The 19646-nt window shown below is 40.2% G+C and overlaps 1 protein-coding gene across 2 annotated transcripts in view; it reads right to left on the reverse strand.

Annotated features, from left to right (window-relative positions):
- The window catches only part of sema5a (sema domain, seven thrombospondin repeats (type 1 and type 1-like), transmembrane domain (TM) and short cytoplasmic domain, (semaphorin) 5A), a 111076-nt gene that overhangs the window by 59429 nt on the left and 32001 nt on the right, over positions 1-19646 (reverse strand). For both annotated transcript variants that reach the window (XR_010911745.1, XM_067486576.1), the window contains exons 3-5: positions 11647-11746; positions 9267-9312; positions 571-633 (exon numbers count right to left, since the gene is read on the reverse strand). Coding sequence is in view for 1 of the 2 variants with exons in the window: in XM_067486576.1 (XP_067342677.1) it covers positions 571-633; positions 9267-9312; positions 11647-11746 (209 nt within the window). In the remaining variant the exon portion in view is untranslated. The remainder of the gene's footprint in view (positions 1-570; positions 634-9266; positions 9313-11646; positions 11747-19646) is intronic.

Genomic DNA, 19646 nt, shown 5'->3' on the forward strand with positions numbered 1-19646 from the left:
TTAGAGAGTTGTTCAGTAGTTGTGGAGATTTGCTTCCTAATGTGTTTTAGAATGGGATTCACATCAATGAACAACATTTCTAACATATTATAAACATTAGGATGGATTTATTAGTCATCATCTGAGACTTTGGAGGGTGCTTTTTATTATCTATGACAGACCCCCTTGTGATGTCCTAGGTCATCTTGGGCTTTAAATGTTAGGGCATTAGAGGTTTGGCTTAAGGGGTAGCAATGTTGATCTCCTGAATTTCCACCTCACATACTACCAGACTGTGGAGTTATGTGTCATTTATGAATATGCATTTACTAGGCAGAGGAGTCTCATAACTTATAATATTAAATTGCTGAAAGACCCCTTTAATTGAATTTACCAAAAACAAAAAGTGCATTTAGTTACAAAGCAGCCACTGAGTCTTCATTCATGAAGTGTAATATTTTACAGAAGACAACATATATTTTGTTCACAGTGGCAACACTGAAACTTGTTTTTCTCAACAAAGTGACAAGTATCTGATAAAGCTATATAATAGTGTGACATTTCAAATGCTCAGGCATCACTTAAACTCACCTCAGATTTTCCACGGCTAAAGCAGGCTCCCTTGGTGAACTCATCGCAGTGCCACTCAGCCTCCTGCAGAGAAAGAAGAAAATACTGTAAGGCTCCCAATAAATCATAAAGAAGAAGCAAACATCAAAAACATTTGTCACCATGTCAGCATGAGCAGCTTTGAAAACCACTAAGGGAACCCAAACAAAACAATGCCTGGCTCTCAGCTGTAACAAAACTCGAAACTTTCTGAAGTCAATATGATGTCTAGGGACTTTGTTGGAGATAGCCCGGCAATAGAAATGCCACAGAAGACATGAAAACACAATTAGATAATGTAATATTAAACTATAACTGTGATAAGTTTGATATGTTGGCTGGAGCACTGATTTCTGCGCACAGAGCATTCTTTGACTTGGGTGGGAGGAATGGATTAAAACAGATGAAAAGTAAATGAATTTGACAATAAAGTATCTCTGTAGTCTTAATCTCCCACATACACACAGGCACATACACATTTACATTACACACAAGTTTATAAGCCACGTTAAATACAAACGCTGAATCCAATTAAGGTGCACATGCTGAGCAGAGACCTCAAAAATGAGCAGCAAGCATTTGCAGAGCCCAGTGCCAATCTGATTTATGTGTGAGGGAATGGGAGGGATCTTAAGACATAACAGGCGAGTCCCAGAGGTAGCATGTCAACATGATTTACATGTGAGGAAGAAACAGAGGGATGTCTTTTGCGTATTACTAAGAAGGTAAAACCTAGACTCTTCTTCTCTGAGTGTGATAAAACCAGCGTGCTCCAATTTCTCTTTAATTTTAGTGTGACCTCTGGGGGTGAGGAGGTTCCTCATTGATAAAAATTCTCTATTCATGAAATGAGTGTTGGCCTCAGGACAGCACCGAGCTACTAAGACACTCAGACTTTGACAGGGAGAATTAGCTGTCACTGCCACCAGCTTCATGTGACTGGCAGAAAGAGCAATAGTTAAGAGAAAAACTGGCTGCTGCCATAATGCGCTTAATGCCAAGTCATGAAGAGTCTCTGAAAGTAAAACTATTCAACTTCTTTTTTGGCCAAAGAGATCCAACTCTCGTCTTCTATTAACCTGGCAGATGGCCAGAGACACAAGACTTCAGTCTCTGTGGGAATATTGTACATGTCGGTAACTGAAAGAGAATATTAGATTTCACCTTGATATCAGGACTGTTTTATGCCAGGACAAGAATGGAAAGGAAAGCCGAACTCCCTTCAGCACTTACGAGAACTTTGAGAAGGCTCCTGTGTGTGTTTTATGACAAGGCATTTGCTTTCTGTCTCAGTGGCCTTTCTGCTGGGAGATGTAGAAAGACACATGCACACACATAAGCAGTAACAGAGGGGAGAATGTGTGGGACTATTCAGGGAGAGTAAGATACGGAGTATTAATGGGAGCCAGCTTCTCGCTGTCTTCTTCTTCTTCTTCTGCTCCTCTGCATGTGTATATTTGTGTGTCTGTTCACATTCCAGGCCAAAGCACGCTATTCTGGGGCATTGCAGCCACCACGGACACAAACCACACACATCAGCACAAGCAGCCTGCTCACACAGCACCACAGCGGGTCCCAGCAGAATTGAATGTGGGCACTGAAAAGTGCTTTCACTAATCGCATGGGGGAAGAAAACCTATTAAAGGCCTGCAATGTTACTCACTCATGTTCTGTGTTAAAAAAAAAAAATCAATGACAATATAATGTAAATTTACAACTTGAGATCACATTAATGGGAGCAAAGTAGCTGCTTTTATCATTATGGGGCGAAGATGTGATTTATGATCATCAACATAATTCAAAGCGGATTTTTAGCATTCTACATATTCTCATCACATCTCTAAGACATCAACTTTATGGGCAGTGAAGAAGGTGATGCTCATAACCCTCTAAGTGGGGGATGTGCTGAAGTCACTGACCACTAAAGCCGGTCTGACAACCCAACCTCAAATGGTGCAGAATAAACAACAGAATCACAACCATGCACAAGCAAGCACCAGTGTCATTAAGAAACATTAAAAGCTCATTAACATGCTATTGTTAAGCCACTGTGCTGCTAAGAGGATTCTGCCTTGAATTGAAATATGTCTGGAATGTGCTGTCATTAAGTAATAATCGTGGCTTTATAAGAGGAAGCTGCGTGACAAAGGCCTTTTTTGGTGGCTTTGTTACCTAAACGAGACTGAAATAGAGACTTGGGCGGGAAACAAAGACGCTGAGAGAATAACAGAAGACCAAGATCAAATTAAGTGAGCTGAGCATGGTGGTCACTTGGCTCATCAGGGTGCTGTAATTATCTTTGGTGAAGGCATCTATTGAATAATGTAGAAAAGGGAAAACAGAGAGCGTGTAAAGAATAATTATAGTTTACTACAAATATTTATTTTCATAATTTGGGGTAGAAACTACTGCATGCTGGCTTGTGACATGTTTTTATTATAGTGGTCACTTAAAAAACAATACATGTGTCACAAACACTACAAAATGTAACACAGAAAGTCGAGAATAAGACAGTGCTCAGAAATTGGTGGAAAAATTTCTTAATAATTGTTGCGGGTCCCCATCAAAAAGTCAGCCAGAGCAAGTCTCAAATGCCCATGCACTCAACTTGTTAGTAAAATTTGGAGGTTTGATCGTCGCTCTTCCTGACCACACTTCACGGTGTTCAGTAGTGGAAATTGGCAACATTTCATCCATCCCATATGCACCGTCAAGCTTTGTTAGTTCTTACTTGCATGTTGTAGCTGCTGCCGATGATAAAAATGCAGTTATAGCTGTTTAGCTATTGAAGGGCTACAGACATTCTCAGCCATCCATGGCTGCAGACAGCAAATCTTTGGGTCTTTCTTCAAGAGCTTTACATTGTTGTGCTATCAAAATAAGTCTTTCAAGAGGTTTGAAAATGTATTTTTTTGCAGTGCGGTCTTTTCACTATCTGCACTCAATTTACATGTTACAATATTGTTCCTACCACCTTTCGTCCTGACTAGTAATAGGAATATTTCCATCTTCCAAACCAGCTTACTTTTTATGGTGCAGCTAAAAGTGAAAGCACAATGACTCAAATAGTAAATTTCAGATTTTAAACCAGTTGTTGCCATGGTGACAACAAAACTAACGCAATGAGGTTGTTTTTTTGTAATATTATTACTGAAATCTTATTTAAGCTTTTTACACTACTCATTACTAAGAAAAGTAATATGATTGCAGTAACTGTACTTTAGTTGCTGTACTGTAGTTGCTGTAACACTTTTGTAACACATTCCTGTACATGTTATGGCCTAACACTGCTCTCAGCCAGCCATGATATGGGCTCAGAATTACTACTTTTGCTGTTATTCATGCAGTGTGAAAATTGTATACAAGATAGCAGGGCACTGTCTTGGCCAGCAATGTGTAGTTTCCCATTGTGATGCCAGAACTAATCAATGGCTCATAATTCTACTGTTAACTTTAGTTTTCTTTTCCAAATATGTTTGGGTTTTCTGGTTTAATGTCTGAATATTTCTTGGCATAGTAAACCAGTTCTTTTAGCAGCATTGTTGCCCAAATCGCAGCAATTACTTAGTAAGTAGTCTGGTTATTATTGAATATTTGACTGGACAAAAATACAAAAATAAGTTGAGACTAGCGTTGTAAGATAAAAATGTGAACATGTGAAGTGTGAATAAGATGCAGAAATTTGGAGAATGACAGGGAATCTGGCACAGTTAATAATCAGTTGCTTTAGGGAAGCTGTAGAACTAATTCCTGAGTTGGTATGTTGCCTGTGTGGGCCCTCTCCCCTGTCTCCAGTAATGGGTGCTGTCCTCAGAAATGACCCTTTGTACTCAAGCATCTGGTCAGCTCTCACACTGAGGGCTCATTGTCACCACAAGGTGGGTGCAGAAGAGATACCAAGGGTGCGAGTGGGCAAGGAGAAGAAGATAGAAAAAGGAAAATATGGAACAGACAGACAGAAATAAAAGCAACAACAAGAAAGCAGAGTCCAACTTTGGAGTCAGCCAGAACAATGGAGCCAGTGTGGGCTGATTGAAGTAGTCAGTGAGACAGTGAAGGGCGTGAGGAGCTGAATTCCTCAACAGCACTATTTCCAGACATTGGATTGAATATATTTTGCATAAAGAGAACACACTGACAGCTGTCTAGCTTTGTGAAATGACTAGATGTCTGTGTCATACCAATGGTACAGTGGGTAGACACAGAGCTGGACAAATCCTGCTGAGGAAATCTAATCTCTTTTATGAATAGTTGATATTACATTTGGATGTGCTGGCACAATATTTACTATTCAAACTGATGTGTGCTGATGTAAGCTGACGAAAGATTTACACGTGGAATTGGTCTGGATCCCACATCTAACCCACCATAAACAGTGGTGAAGTGACCCCTTTACACTACTACCTATCATGACCCTATTGCTCAAACATGCCCTCAAACTGCATGTTATCTCAGACAATGCCAGGATCCGGATCTCCAGTCCTGTTGATGCTTTTTATTCTATGCATTTAAATGGCCAAGTTAGCAAGTTGTAGTAATTGAATTAGCAATGCTTCCAGAGCTATGGAGGACAGTTTCTGTTAGCTACTGATTAGCAGGGCTAATTGTTTTTCTGACAAAGTGTAATTGCAATAGACAGGCCCATGAAATACAACATGTGAGTATGGAAAGAGCCTTTTGTCTTCTTCGGAGTCCCCTTCCTTCTTAATGACACAACAATATGAGGGGAAGCATAGACAAATGGATATATATGTCTCAACACCATACAGTGTCTGTTGCCAAGGGGAGTTGTTATGGATAGTGTTTTCATGTGCCAGTGCAGCAGGACAGAGAGGATGGAGTGAATATCCACTATTTTCTCCTCCTCTGGTGATGTGCTGAATAGTGAACAGTGCTTCTGATCTTCCTCATCCCACTGCTTATTGACTAATGCTGTGCCACAGTGTTTCTGTTGCAACTCAGCCTCAGTGTCTGCATCCTGTTTTGATTTAACATACGGGATTATTAAAGGAATTTTTATTTTTTTACCCTTTAAATTTCTTCATTGGACATTTGCTTTACTGTTGCTGAGGTCAACCAGCTCTTACCATCCCTGCAAATTAGAACTTTGGCCTTTCAGGACCAGCATGAAAGGTTGCATAGCCTGTTATTAGACCAGGTGTGAAGTGTAAAGATCGGGCTAAAAATTCAGGGTACAGGGGTCAACGTATGAGGGTATTCAATGTCACATAAATAGATTATATGGGAAGCTCATGGAGAGACAGAAGCACAAGGCTGGGAGGTAAATCGAGCCAGCTTGGCCAATTCATCAGTCCTGGCAACACAATGGGACACTGAACACAATGCATATGCAGAAGGGCCAATTCACTAGTGTTTGTCCACTCTCTGTAGTGGGCCGTGAAAGGTGGATTGTCTGAATTGAAGTGTTGATTCGCCTGTCCAAGGTTGGCAGAAGCTGAAGGCAGAGAGTTGAGGGACAGAGGGGTCAATACCGAACAGATGTGAGATATAAAGTGGGATTCACCTGTAGATGGAGGAAGGGCATCGTGTTTTGCTGGTTTTATAGCTAATTCTTAGACTTTAGTAGCTCTAAATGTCTCGTTAGTTGTGCGTGTAGCAGAGTTAAGTCCTTGTCTTCTTTGCTCACAAGTCTTTAGCTGCACGAGTTAGAAAGCGAAGAAAGGATAAAAGTATCCACCTTTTGTTCTTGTCAGTGTTTTCCAGATCAGTGAGAATGAGGGTAGAGGTTGACAGGGAGAGAAAGACCTCTTCAAGCTGAAAAAAACTTTTAGCACTATATTTTAAACACAATCAAGGCCACAGGGAAGGCTGACTCATGTTTTAAGTCCTCACTATTACCACTTCACACCTCGATTGCCATTCAGTTTGAGTACATGCTTGCAATTTCTTGTAATGTGGAACTTTATACTTAGACTGTTTAGGATTCTGAAAGTGTTACCACTGTTACATAAACAGTTCCTCAGACAAACTTTTATGTCTCTCTTAAGTGACTGAACCCTTTCTTCTCTCAGGACTTATTGAAGACCAAATCCGAGGCCTCTAAAGAATCGCAGACACTAAAAGCTTAAAAGTTATCAGATGGTTTAACATCAACTCTTTTGACAAAGGTGATCTGTCTCTCCAAGTCCTGATGTTCTTGGATTTTTCTGTGTTTTTACTACCTCCAAGCAACCGTTTACTGAGGAGATTATGGTTGCTGGGGCTCAGCCTCTATTGATCTCAGAGTCTCAACTCAATATGTGCAATAGAGCAGGTTAGACCAGCAATGTTCAGCTACCAACCTAAGTGCCCCAACTCTCTAAGCCTTCCATAATACGATGCAAAGACTACCAGTTATTCAGAGTTCATTTTTAACCCTTTAAACAGAATGCTTAAATCCCATCCCCTGGTTGTAAGAAAACCGGCGGGGTTCATCCTGCCCCCATGCAGCCAGAGACCTTGGTGACTGTTATTTTTATAATAAATGTTTCATGCATGTACATACAAGATGAAATCCACCTGTCATCAATCACATGGTAATTATTTCCAGCTCTTTAATGTATTATAGGCTGTTTGTGTAACACCGACACTAAGCCTTGTGCTCTGTCAAACCATACACAGTCTCCCTCTTAGCGCTGCCAGCCATGCAAGAGCAAATCACTGCCATCGGGCATTATCTGACAGGGCTGATGCATGGGGATGGCGGTGAAATCACAAAGACAAGCGTAGGTGTAGCTTTTAGCTTGTTTCCTTCTGCAGGAAAGAAAGGGGGCTGGGGGGTGGGGGGAAGAACCTCATGCAACTCTTTTGAAAGTCAGTGCAATGGAAACACACAGCAGCATGAACCACTGCTGGTGCTCAAACTTTCTTTGCTTACTGTAACACTCTCTTAACTGTATTCCTTTGTAAATCTTTTTGATCGATAAGCAATAGGCACATGATCTTATTGGTACAATGGCACTAAAGGGTAAAATCCACGTCTTTCATCTCCAACAAGAAGAATGACAAATATATTTAAACCCAGCCACAGAGGCAACCAAATCTCTGTGCAATTAATCTCCTGTTTTACGCCAGAATTGACAAAGGAAAGAAAGGGATTTCAGAGAGAGGTGAATAAAACTTGGGCACTTGGGCTCCTTGAACTTCAACATTTAAATTTAGCCCTCTTCTTGACTCTGTAGCTTTCTTCCAGTCAAATAAAAACATGGAAGCAGGGACTAATGCACAGGTCAGTTTAAATAGACCCCAGGACTTGGCAGGGATTACCAGGTCCCATTCTCTTAAAGACAAGATGTCTTGGAGATGATGGGGTGATGTGGTCGGTGGAATCTCCTCGCTGTTGTGGCAGCACCAGCCGAGAGCAGGATCAAATAAAGAAGAAGGGATGATTGGCTGCACGGATGGCAGGGAGCATCTTTAAAAAGCATCTGTGTCCCAGTGAGCGGCCACAAAAGACCTGCTCTGCATGAATCCTCGTCTCTCTCTGTGGGGGGTTTCTCTGCTTTCTTGCCTCTGTCTGTGTGCTGTCTCACTGCTCCCTGATTCCTTTGTGAGTGCCACATTTCCCTCTTTCCTATCCAACAAATTCAGTCTAGCTTCTCATTTCATCTGACCGTTTTTTCATTTTCCCTTTCCAGGCGGATTTATACCAAAACCGCTCCCTCAATTCTCTCTTTTGTTCCAACCAGCCATTCTCACTCCTCTGTTTCTCTTTCTCTCCATCCTCATCCTCCCCCTTGGTTTTCTTGGGTGTAAATGGCAAACATCAAGTGTTGTCAACCATCAAAGAAGCCTTGCTGCTGCCACCTAGAAATAAACCCTTCGATGTGTCAATGTTTGTACGGTAACTCAGTGGGTTGCAAAATGTTTAGCTCCACAGGGAGGGATGTGGGCTCATACAAGAGTGAAATAAGAAAGAAAATGAGAGGATGGAGGAAAGAATTAGAATGACAACATGTGGGAGAAGAAATATGAAAGATAGATTGAAAAAAAAAAGCATAATTGCCACCTTGAGCTTACATGTACTACTATTTATGCATGTTTTATGTAAATTTTTACGATTTTTCTCCATAGACAGAATACAAAGCCCTAAAGTTCGCATTCTTTCATTGCTTTTAAAGAACAAAAGCATTAAAGCATTTCCGTAGATTTGATTGTGAACCTTTCTAGGAGAAAAGCCGTTGATTTTACCAAAATTGTAGCATCATATTAAAGATGTTGCAAAAAATACCAAAACATGTGGAAAGGTTAGAATAAAATACATCTGCAGAGTATGTCAAAAACAGTTTCATACTGGGCTTAAACACGATGGGTATTAACACAGACTAGACTTTATATCAATACTCTTTCCCAACCCACGGCAGTGTCGACCATACCCACTGTCATTCCACTGGATGGGAAGTTGTTGTGACATGTGAAATGCTAAACCATTTTAGTGTAACAGCTTTAAGTTGTGGGATCTGGCAGCACTGTGCTACGACTATAGTGGGCTGTTTGTTGGAGGCAGACAGCGCTCTGGCTGCCTGTGCCAGTTATGACTGTAAGAGTCATCTGAGCAGACAGAGTGAGCACATATTCATCCAAAAAAGAAAAAAAGAAAAAGAAAAAAGAAAAGAGTGTGAGTCAGACTGAGACTGAGGGAGAATCAGAAGGCCAGAACAATGAGCATTAGCACTCACCTGGATCAGTGTCAGGTCTTCAAGATTGAGCCTGAAGAGATGATTTCTGTAAAAAGAAGTGATTGTCAGTATGTGTCTTTTTTTAAACTCTATATATGCTAAACCATTTTATGCATTTTTCTTCCTTGTCATGTCATCTACATTCACATCTACAGCTTTTTTAATTTTAGTTGGATTCAGCCACAAGTGAAGAACCTATAGATTCCTCCAACAGGTAATTAGAGGGCTAAAAATAGTGGATCCAGCAACTCTACCGTAAGAGGTTTTATTTTCTTATCTCTCCAACTTTTGTGTATATACGAAACAGTTAGAGATTGAAAGAAAATCAAAGCCTGGCGGTGAAACCTCACTCCAATAAGTGTCTATCCTGAATTGCCTGAAGCTTTTCAAATTTGCAAGGCACAAACAAAAGGGTTGCACTGCCATTTACAACTTTTCAGGAAACATTAGCTTCTAATGAATGCCCCCTCGAGAGGACTGCTCAGTATATAACCGTGTCTCAGACTGCCCACAAAACCATTATGCACTATTACAAGAATGAGATCACATAAAACCTGACAATTACGACTAAAGTATTATTTATTGTGATATTTTGTCTGAGTTGAGACACATATTAAACTTGCATTATTAAACTTGTGTTATCCCTATGTTTTTTCCATATGTGTTTCTTTCAATGAATCAGTCACCGTTATCAACATGTTTAACTTTGAATAATTTCTGGGCAGTTTCACCTCCAAAAATGTTTATCGATTTATTTGGCTTTGTTTAAAAACTCTTTAGCAGGCAGAGACCTTGCAAGAGCTTTAGCAATAACACATTCATCATTTCTTTTTATATCAGCAATAATTTTTAAAGAGCAGGCATTGCTTTTTTATAAAGCAGATACCTCATTTTGGGGGATTAGATTTCCAAGCCTTGTCTCTCTCTCTCTCTCTCTCTCTCTCTCTCTCTCTCACACACACACACACGCGTGCATACACTTTTGCGTAGATCTATTAGTCTCCTGAAGAGTGGCTATCAGCCAGGTCTCCGTGTGGTCACAGCCCCCTGTTTTACTGTATTGATATTTGCATCGATCCTTCTTTCCTTCCATTATCACTCATACTTCTAACCCAGCCTGCAGCCATCCATCCATCCACATCGCCTTTCACAGTCAGACACTCAACAGCTGCTGAGCTCTACTGAGAATTGAACAAAATCTATTATTGTTTTTTAGTGAGGCAAATACCTTGTGATGATAGGATTGGCTGACTTTTAACAAAAAAGAAAAGATGGCCAGCAAAATCGTTTTATATAAAATTATATAACAGTATACTAACTTATATTATATTATAATGAAATCACATTTTGCCACTGTGTCAGTGTGTATTTATTGTGTTTTTCGACCTTTTCTCTTTATCTCTTCACACATACTGTACTGTACCCTGATGAGGTTTTTCTGTCTAAGTTCCTGTGATGCATTAGTAAATTCCCTGGGCTCTCTTTGTTTCTGTTTGTTTTGCTGGTCTCCTTCCTGCTGTTATCTCCTATTCATGTTGTAGTGAACAGCAGATAAGTAGTGGAGTGTTTCTTTCTATTGACAACTAAAGCCATTAACAGAAGTGCAGTGGATACTTCATGTGGACTTAGGTAGAGACTCACAGTGTCAATGCATGTCTTACACACACACGCACGCGCACCCACACACACACAACATACACAAGCACACGCACCCACACACACACGCACACACACACGCACACACACACACATTAAAGAGGGGCATTCCCTAGAGCAGGGATGTATAACCCAGGCTGCCCAAGAGCCACAGACCTACTTGTCTTCTAACTATCCCTGCCTGACCCACTGCTGATTACCTGGATCAGATGTGTTTTGTCACTTAGAAGCTGGCAGAGCAGCGGGGAGGGCTGGGATAATCTGGGAAAACAAACAGGGCTGTGGCCCTCAAGGAGCATGGGATCCCCACCCCTGCTTTAGATAATGCACACATGCTTTAACTTTACACCCATATGCATGCACATATACAATAGGACAATGTTAAAAAAAACTAAATGTGAGCAATCCTATTCAAACTCAATGTCTCAGTTACAAAGAAAGTGCACACACACACACACACACATTTGTGCACACACATAACTACTTGGCTGGGTTGGCTGGGCTTGACAGAGACAATAGACTTGGAAACAATCTCCAAAGCCATTTTCTCTGGCTTTTGAAGACATCTATAGAAAAACTGATTATTACTCATGCAACGCATAAACAAACACTGAAAAAAATGAGCATGAAAGATGGGACAATAAAAGGACAGACAACAAAAGAAAATGACGGGGGAATATAAGGGCAAAGAAAGAACTAAAAAAGCAACTCAGATAAGGGTTACCTGGCACCGACAATCAGTTCATTCTGGCCAGGGTCAAAGGTCAGCTGTGAATAATCCACTGTTCCTTCTGCCTTGAACCTGAAGATCCACGGCTCCATCTCTGCCAATGAAACCACAGGACAAAACAACAGAGGCCCAGTCAGAGCGGAGAGTTTATGACAGCTGTGACGATACATTAGCTGCGTTCAAAGAGTGGCTGTAACTTTTCTCCAGACACTCAAACAGTGGGTTATAGGCCAAGTTATCACAGTAACATGACTCTTTCTGCTACTGCTGTTGTTAAGAGTTTTATTCATATAACTATTGTATATTGGATAGTTTGTTCAAGCTTTCTTGTTAAATCCAACTGGGGTAAGTTTGCTCATAATACAGCCCAAATGTGTCATAAACTTTAAGCTAAAGATGAAGTAAGAGTGTGTTTTACATTAAAATTAGATTTTTTTTACTGGACATGAGTGTTAATGTTATTGTCATGTGCAAATGGCTGTTGCCACACATCAGTGAAGCCTAGAAATGGGGCTAATTAAAAATAATGAGCTGCACTGTGTGTCTGTGTAAGCACTATGCAAGCTTCTGATATCATGAATCTTTATCAAACCTTGTCACTACATCATTTCAGATCAGTCAAGTTTCAGGTCACTATCGAGAACCAGTCACGTCCAGAAAAATGCTCTGAACCTTAAATCCAGGAAGGAAGACTGTGATCAGTGAAGCTAAAGTGCACAAGCACATTTCTGTTTTCAGTTTACTCTACTTTATAGTTCACTGAAATACCAAGGGACATTTTAAATAAAAAAATAGAAAATAAACCAATGACAAGTTTATATCTGGATAATACATAGAATTCTCATCAATGAATGTCTATGTTTAAGAGGCACATTTTCTATTTTAGTCTAATGTTTTGTGTGTTTTCTTATCACATCCTAAATTTGTCAGGCCAAATCTTAGCTTGGCCCTCCTACTGAAGGAAATGAAGGGGAGATTAAAGAACAAAAAGGCCTAGAGCCCATGTTTCTGATAAGGTCACCCATTTAAAAGTAATATCAAAGTATACTTAGATATTTGCGGCTCTCAGGCTTCCTGACACATGAGCCCTTCACTGATAGGTGAGGGTTTATAAAACGGAATATAAAATGGATGAATTCAGATGTGTTGTGTCTCATTGGGAAGGCATTTTGGCTCTATATGCTATTTTAATCCACTGTTGATTGAGTGGTTTCATGGAAATGTATACTCTGCAGGAAAATGGATGAGATTCTCACTTTTATGGTAATTGACCTCGTCTCCTCCAGCATGCTATGGTGAACACATACATTACACACATAAAGAGAGCGAGAGACATCCCAGACAGACACTGACATCTTATCCACAACATGCCCATTCTCAAGGCGCCCAACCCATTAACCTCTGACCAATCGAATCACACGTCAGGGGTAGTTGCTGAGCGATGAGGATGGACTGTCTACTGTCCTGTTACCCAATAGGTTTACAGAGGGGTGGTCAATCAGTCAATATGGCCACATGTGTTCTCCATCACTCATCCTGTGCTTGATCCACAGTCACAATAACGCATGACAGAATTACTATAAACACAGATCAAATTACACTTCAAAAGTTAGATCAAAGCATAAATGGAACAGTTTCTATAGATAACTATAAATTGTTATTTTAAGGTGCCAAAAGTGAATTTTTAGCAATTGCTTGTACAGTGATTTAAAATCATTCATCCCTACATTTGAGAGCTCTTTCCAGAAAAAAAGGGACTTTTTTTAAATTTATTTACCAGAGAGCTTTCCATCAGGGCCAGGACACAGAGAGAGGACAGCATGAATTTCCTCCTTAAAACACATTATCTGCTTCCTCAGGCACACCTGTCAGACAGCGTTTCAAATGAAAGCACGCACTCCCCTGACTGCATCAAAAGTACTTCAGGTTTTAGTGACAAACGTGGGAATTCTGAGTGATTCGAAAAGGAGACAAACAGAGCAAGAAAATGGGAGCTTCCAAAGAACATCTGCCTCCTCCAGCTCACGTAGTGGGACCAAGCACTGTCTCTCCAGACAAAACAATATCATCTGTTGCAAGAAAATGCCACTGCATGCAAAGACATCTCCCCTTGTTTTCTTTTAAGCCTACAGTGACTCCAGGTTCCACAGTACCAATACATTTTCATTAGCAGTGGAGAAATAAATATCAGGGAGATCACAACTTACTTCACCCACAAGATTTAATTTTGCCTAATGGCTGATGCTTTGATTATTCTGGAGGGATACACAAAGTTTTGAATGTGCCAATCCCCTGGTTCCGCTGGGCTTGTTTTTTACGGCATCGAGAGGATCCCTGGCATACAAATGTAGCTGTGACACCCCCCCGAGGGAAGATGGTGCTTGACGAACCCAGCTTCTCCCCATAAATCTCCCTGACTTACCAGGGGAGGCTCGCTAACGGGGTGATGGAGTGTGTGTGAGTGTGTGTGTGTGAGTGACGAAAGGAGAGAAGAGATTTGTTGGAGTGTGCGAAGGGGCAAAAAGTTGTAAGTGAATACAACAGCACTCAATGGATTTATGGCGTTTTGTGATGAGGCCAAGGACTATTCATAAACATTCATAACCAGCATGGGTGGACCCTACCAAGGCTGTGGTGCTAAATATATGGAGCTCTCCAAAGTCATACTCATTGTGTTCACTACAGGGATGCAAAATGGCTGCGCACACGAGTACAAATCCCTAAAAAAACCTGATCCTATTCCCCATCTCACTGTCTAGATATCCGTTCTGCTTTGCATGTTACTTCTGGTCATATCAGTTTTAGTTTAAGTGCATGTGATAATGTAATCACATCACACCCATGCTTGTACAGCAGCTGCCCGAATCAGGGGATTGGCTCCCGATGAGACAAAGGCGTAATCACACATGCAGACACCACACACTTCCAGTCTCACACATACACAGATAGGGATAAAATTTCCAAACGCAGCCAGGGCTCAGAGCCAACGAGAAAGCAGCGAACACACATACATACACGTACTCCCCTCCCTCCTCTTCTGCCACTCTGTCCCAACTTATCCCCTTAACCCCTGTCTTCCTCCTCCTCAAAATAGTGCAGCCCATCACTCACATCTCGTTTGTTATTCCCCTCTCTGACATGGAGCAGTTGACACAAAGGCAAAATGACAGGATATATAAATATTTACACCCAGTTTTCAGTCTGCCAGCCCTCAAAGTTACTACTCTACAGCACTGCCAGGCTGGCAGCAGTGGCAACATGTGGAAGCAATTCTGAAACATGGGTGGTTTTTGTTTTTGGTATGTGGTGTAAATAGGATTGTAGCAGCAGGCACTCACATAAATGAAGAACAGATTCATCCTAAATGCGAACTTGTAGTGATGGGCAGCAGAAAAATTTACTATTTAGTCAAGGTGATGTGAGGAAGCGATTTGGACTGAGCTTTTCAAAAACAAACACCTGCCCAGTTTGAGAAGCTATAAAGCAACAGGAAAGGGTGGTTTGGCTTTGTGTGTGGCTCTGTGCTTGAAGGTTTTTTTTCCTATTATGTTATTTCAAGCAATAACAAGAAAAAACAAACCAAAACAAGCACAGCTAAAAGTCCTACGTGTCAAATTACTGCGGCCCCGTGGCAGTGAATGAATCATGCAAACAAACCACTGTGAAGCCTAAAATAAGTGCTCAATAAAATATTTAAATCTAATGTGTGTTTAGGGGCAGAGCTGTTTAATGGTAGTGGTGCCAGAGAGGAGACAACTTTGAACAACATGACCAAAGCCACTTAAAAAAAAGAGATTAAAAAATGTCAGTAAATGACATGTGGGACTTGTATTGCTGTGGGTAAATGAAAGACATACAAATTCAAAAATAAGGACAGACTCTTATTAGTTCCATTGGCAGCTTGTCATCAATTAAAATAAAACATAACTAGAACACAACTGACCTTGGACACGAATAGAGCAAAGTTAATGTTTCAGAATTTCTACTCTGAACATCACAGAGGGCTTTGAATGTAAAAGAATGATCCCCATATGACCAATTAAAAGATCTGCGATTCTATCCGTAGCCTGTTGCATTTATGAATGCTATGAGGCCATTTGTTTATTTTCCTCCTTTCACTCCCCTCTCTCTAACAATGTGTTAGCCATTCAGGGATGATAAAAGCTGGGCTCGATCTGTGGCTGTAAAACAAGTTAGCTGGTCGCACTCCTCAGAGACATGGCCCTCAGCTTGGCCTATGAAGACATTGTTTACACCACAGTTTATAACCTTTAAAAGCCTTCAAGCCTACACCCAGGAACACTTGTTAAATACAACATTTTATTAATACTATATATCTCAGGGGCTTTGAGCTACAATACTAGTACAAATGCTTTTTCCTAAACTTCCTCTTTTGAGACGGAGATAAAAACTTTCATAACCTCTCCTATAATAATCCTATAAATGGCACATAAATGCATCAGACATTTAGTGAACCTATATTCAGACATGTTATCGTGACAGTGTACCTTCTGGGTAAACACTGAGAATGTAGATTCTGAACCGAACAGTGTACTTTCTTTCTGAAACCCTACATTTCTGAAACCACCATACAAAGCAGAAAGTGGTCTTTAGACTATAGAACCCTTGCACCGCAGTGGCAGTTCTGTCGGCCAAGTGTTGTGCCAAGTCAGATAGCCACCTTCCCCAGTGGGGTCAGACCCAAGTGAGGCACACCCTTCCACAGTCAGGCCACAATCACACAGAAAAAAGAAACCCTGTCACTGGATCACTCTCCGACAAACCTTGACCTTGGCTTCCCATGACGGGTCACAACCACTCTTTGGGCTCTGTATCATTTAACTCCTTTTCTACCAGAACAGCTGTGTGAACTGAACAGCCTCAACAAAAAAGTAGCAGATCCCGTAGAAAGAAAAGCAGCATGTCACTCACAAATGCCCTTCATCCTACTGTCAAACCTTGACTGGAAAAGGACAGATCTATGTGCAAATAATTATTTCTTTCAAATAACTGTGAGACCATTCAAATGTCTGACCTGTGAAAAATGAACATCTCAATGTCCCATAGTCCAAGTTGATGCTGTCAAATTGTTTGTTTTGTTCCACTAACCGTCCAATAATCCAAAATATTTAATTAGTAGAGAATAGCAGAAGATATGCTTACATTTGTATAGTTGTATGGCTGGGACCACTTAATATTAAAATGTTCAAACAATAACCCAGTTATCACATTTTTGATGCATTGTTGTTGATTAATTCTGCCATTTGAATTATTGTCTAATTAACTTTTCCTTCAAGGGAACTGTCTGCTTTATTGATGAGACAAAGATGAGGAGCACCGCTCTTATGTCTGTGCTCTAAAAATGTAACAAAAGCCAGCAGCGAGTCACAGAAGCTTAGCCTTGCATAAAAAACATAAGCTTACTAATTAAAATGTTGTATCTTGTTAGTTAGTGTAAAAATGTACAAAGCAACAATTTGTGGTTTCAGGTGCTGGTGCTGGTGCAGACTTTGTTACCTTTCAATAAGGGCCAGGCTAAATGTGTTTAGGCAAAGATAAGCCAAACTGTTCAATGTAGCGTCACAATTAGCATACATACACGAGAGTGATTATTAATACACAACGATAACGTGAAAATCTTCTCATTTAGCTTTCAATAGGAAAGCAGCTAAGCATACAGTTGAATGAAACAGTTTGCATCCCCTTACACTGAATTGGCAGATATAGTAAAACAAAGATCATCGACATAATATTAAATTGATAAACTCTCTAAGTAATTAACTTCAATATGCAAAATCAGGTATCAGATCTTAAAAAAAAGACTGTCAACACTGTCAACATAATTTGCAAGTGGGCAGATCTCTAGTGGCTCTTTGAAGGAGTTGAGAGCAACAAAACAGTGGGTTCAAAAAAACCACATTCAGAAGAACTCAAATTAAAATTTGGTAAAACTTCATAAAACTAGTGAGGGATATAGAAACATTTCAGTGTTTAGGGATACCAGTGCCAACTGGGGAGACCATAATCCAGAAATGGAAGAAATGTGCACACACCAAGATCCTTCCAAGAAGTGGAAGACCAAGCAAAATAACTCCAAGTGGCACTTGTAACTTTGCTGCAGAGCTACATAAGAATCCTAAACAAACAGTAGGGGACTTGAAAAAGTCAACTGGAGTCAACTAGAGGGGACTGGAATAAAAATGGCAGTGGATCTTTCAACAATACAATGATCCAAAGCACAAGGAAAAGTCAAGGGTTTTAAAAGAATTAGGTGAATGTTTGACTATGGTCTTCTCAGTCTCTAAACATAAATATCAATAAATCCTGTGGATGGATTTGAAAAAGGCTGTACATAGCAAACAACCAAGATATCTGGCAGACTTAGAACAACGATGTCACAAAGAGTGGGCTAAAATTACACCTGAAATAGGTTGGAGGACATTCTAGAGGCAAAGGGAGGACGTATTAAAGAATATTCCATGTGGGGGTGCAAATTTTTGCTTTGATGTAATTTTCATTATTTTACTTCTTACTTTTTTATAGACTCCTCAACTATTTGTTACTTTTGACAATGATAGAATATTTTTATGAATGTGTATCGAATGTTATACTTATGATAACAAACAAACAAACAAACAAACAAACAAACTGTGTTTTACTATTTTTGCTCTTTCAAAGTAAGGGTATGTAAAGTTTTGCACTTAACTGTCTATCCCAACTTGTCACACAAGACCCTCCACATGTGCGTATGTGTGAGTCTAAAGGGGCACGGTTTGGCCTGAATTCAGTGAAGTGGGAGTGTTGTGCTGTTGTGATGCAGAGGGGTATATTTGTTTGTTGTCCTCCCAGCATGACTAAAGAAGAACCCTAGCAGGCGGGGATTACACAACATTACATGGAACACAATGACTCACAAAAGACAAAGATAATAGGTTTAAAGAGAGATTCACATACACACACAATATAATTTGTGTGTGAATGTGTCTGTATATTCTTTAATGACTCGTGGCCTTTTTTTTGCATGCAATGCAAAAAAGCAAGGGCTATAATTTGACAGTCTCTGAAAACATCTGCGTATGTCGTACAAGTCAGAACAATGACAAGTGTTGGTACCACACTATCATCAGGCCATAAATGGAAAGCAGAAGTATAGTCGTATGCGTATGTGTGAGTCTAAAGGAAGTCTAGGAAGTGAGTCTAAATGGAAAGCATAGGTATAGTCCTTCATTAGATCTTGCGAATTAGCAGACGCTCTGCAAAATCGTCTCACAAAAAGGTGAGAAAGGACTGCGATTTAACTAAGTAAACAAACTATAATGACAAACCTTTATGTTGTGGAAAGTCTGTTGTGCTTAAAGCTTTATGATGAGGGTAACAAAATGTGATGTGCAGAGATTGTGAGCTTAGAATCTTAGGGGGTCTTTTTTGGGGTCAACAATCTTAACAAAGCAATGAAATTAACATCCATTCTGTACATATTTCTGGATCAGTGCAGTTTAATTTCCTGAATTTTACAGTTTGAATGCAGTTGTGTCGCAATGAGTTGGCTGCCTGCAGTTTGCAATCTAACGTAACACTCCCAAAAGAGCACACAATCAAACTTAAAACATAGAAGGCGTGACAAGATGCCATTCATTGTGAGCTGAACCTTGAAATATCATTCTGATGCTGCCCACTGTGCCTTTAGGCTCAAAGTCACCCAGCAATGAAGCCTGAGGAAGTTGGGAAAGGTTCCTCTGACAAGCAGTTACATCACTTTGATTACTCTTAGAAATAAGTGAACAGTTGTTTCCTTCACCTTTCACTAGAAAAATGTTTACAAATCCAGGAGAATCAAAAAAGCATGAAGATGCTTCTTGCACTGACTCCAGTCCTACAAAAAATCTGTAAAGTTCACCTCCGTATAAAAGTATTGATTATTGGCTGTGAATCCATCCATTTCCTGAATAAAAGGCTTTTATTTAAATTGCAATTGTCTTGATTTTGTCTGAGGG

This window comes from Channa argus, chromosome 19 (genome assembly GCF_033026475.1).
Source record: "Channa argus isolate prfri chromosome 19, Channa argus male v1.0, whole genome shotgun sequence".
Classification (NCBI taxonomy): domain Eukaryota; kingdom Metazoa; phylum Chordata; class Actinopteri; order Anabantiformes; family Channidae; genus Channa; species Channa argus.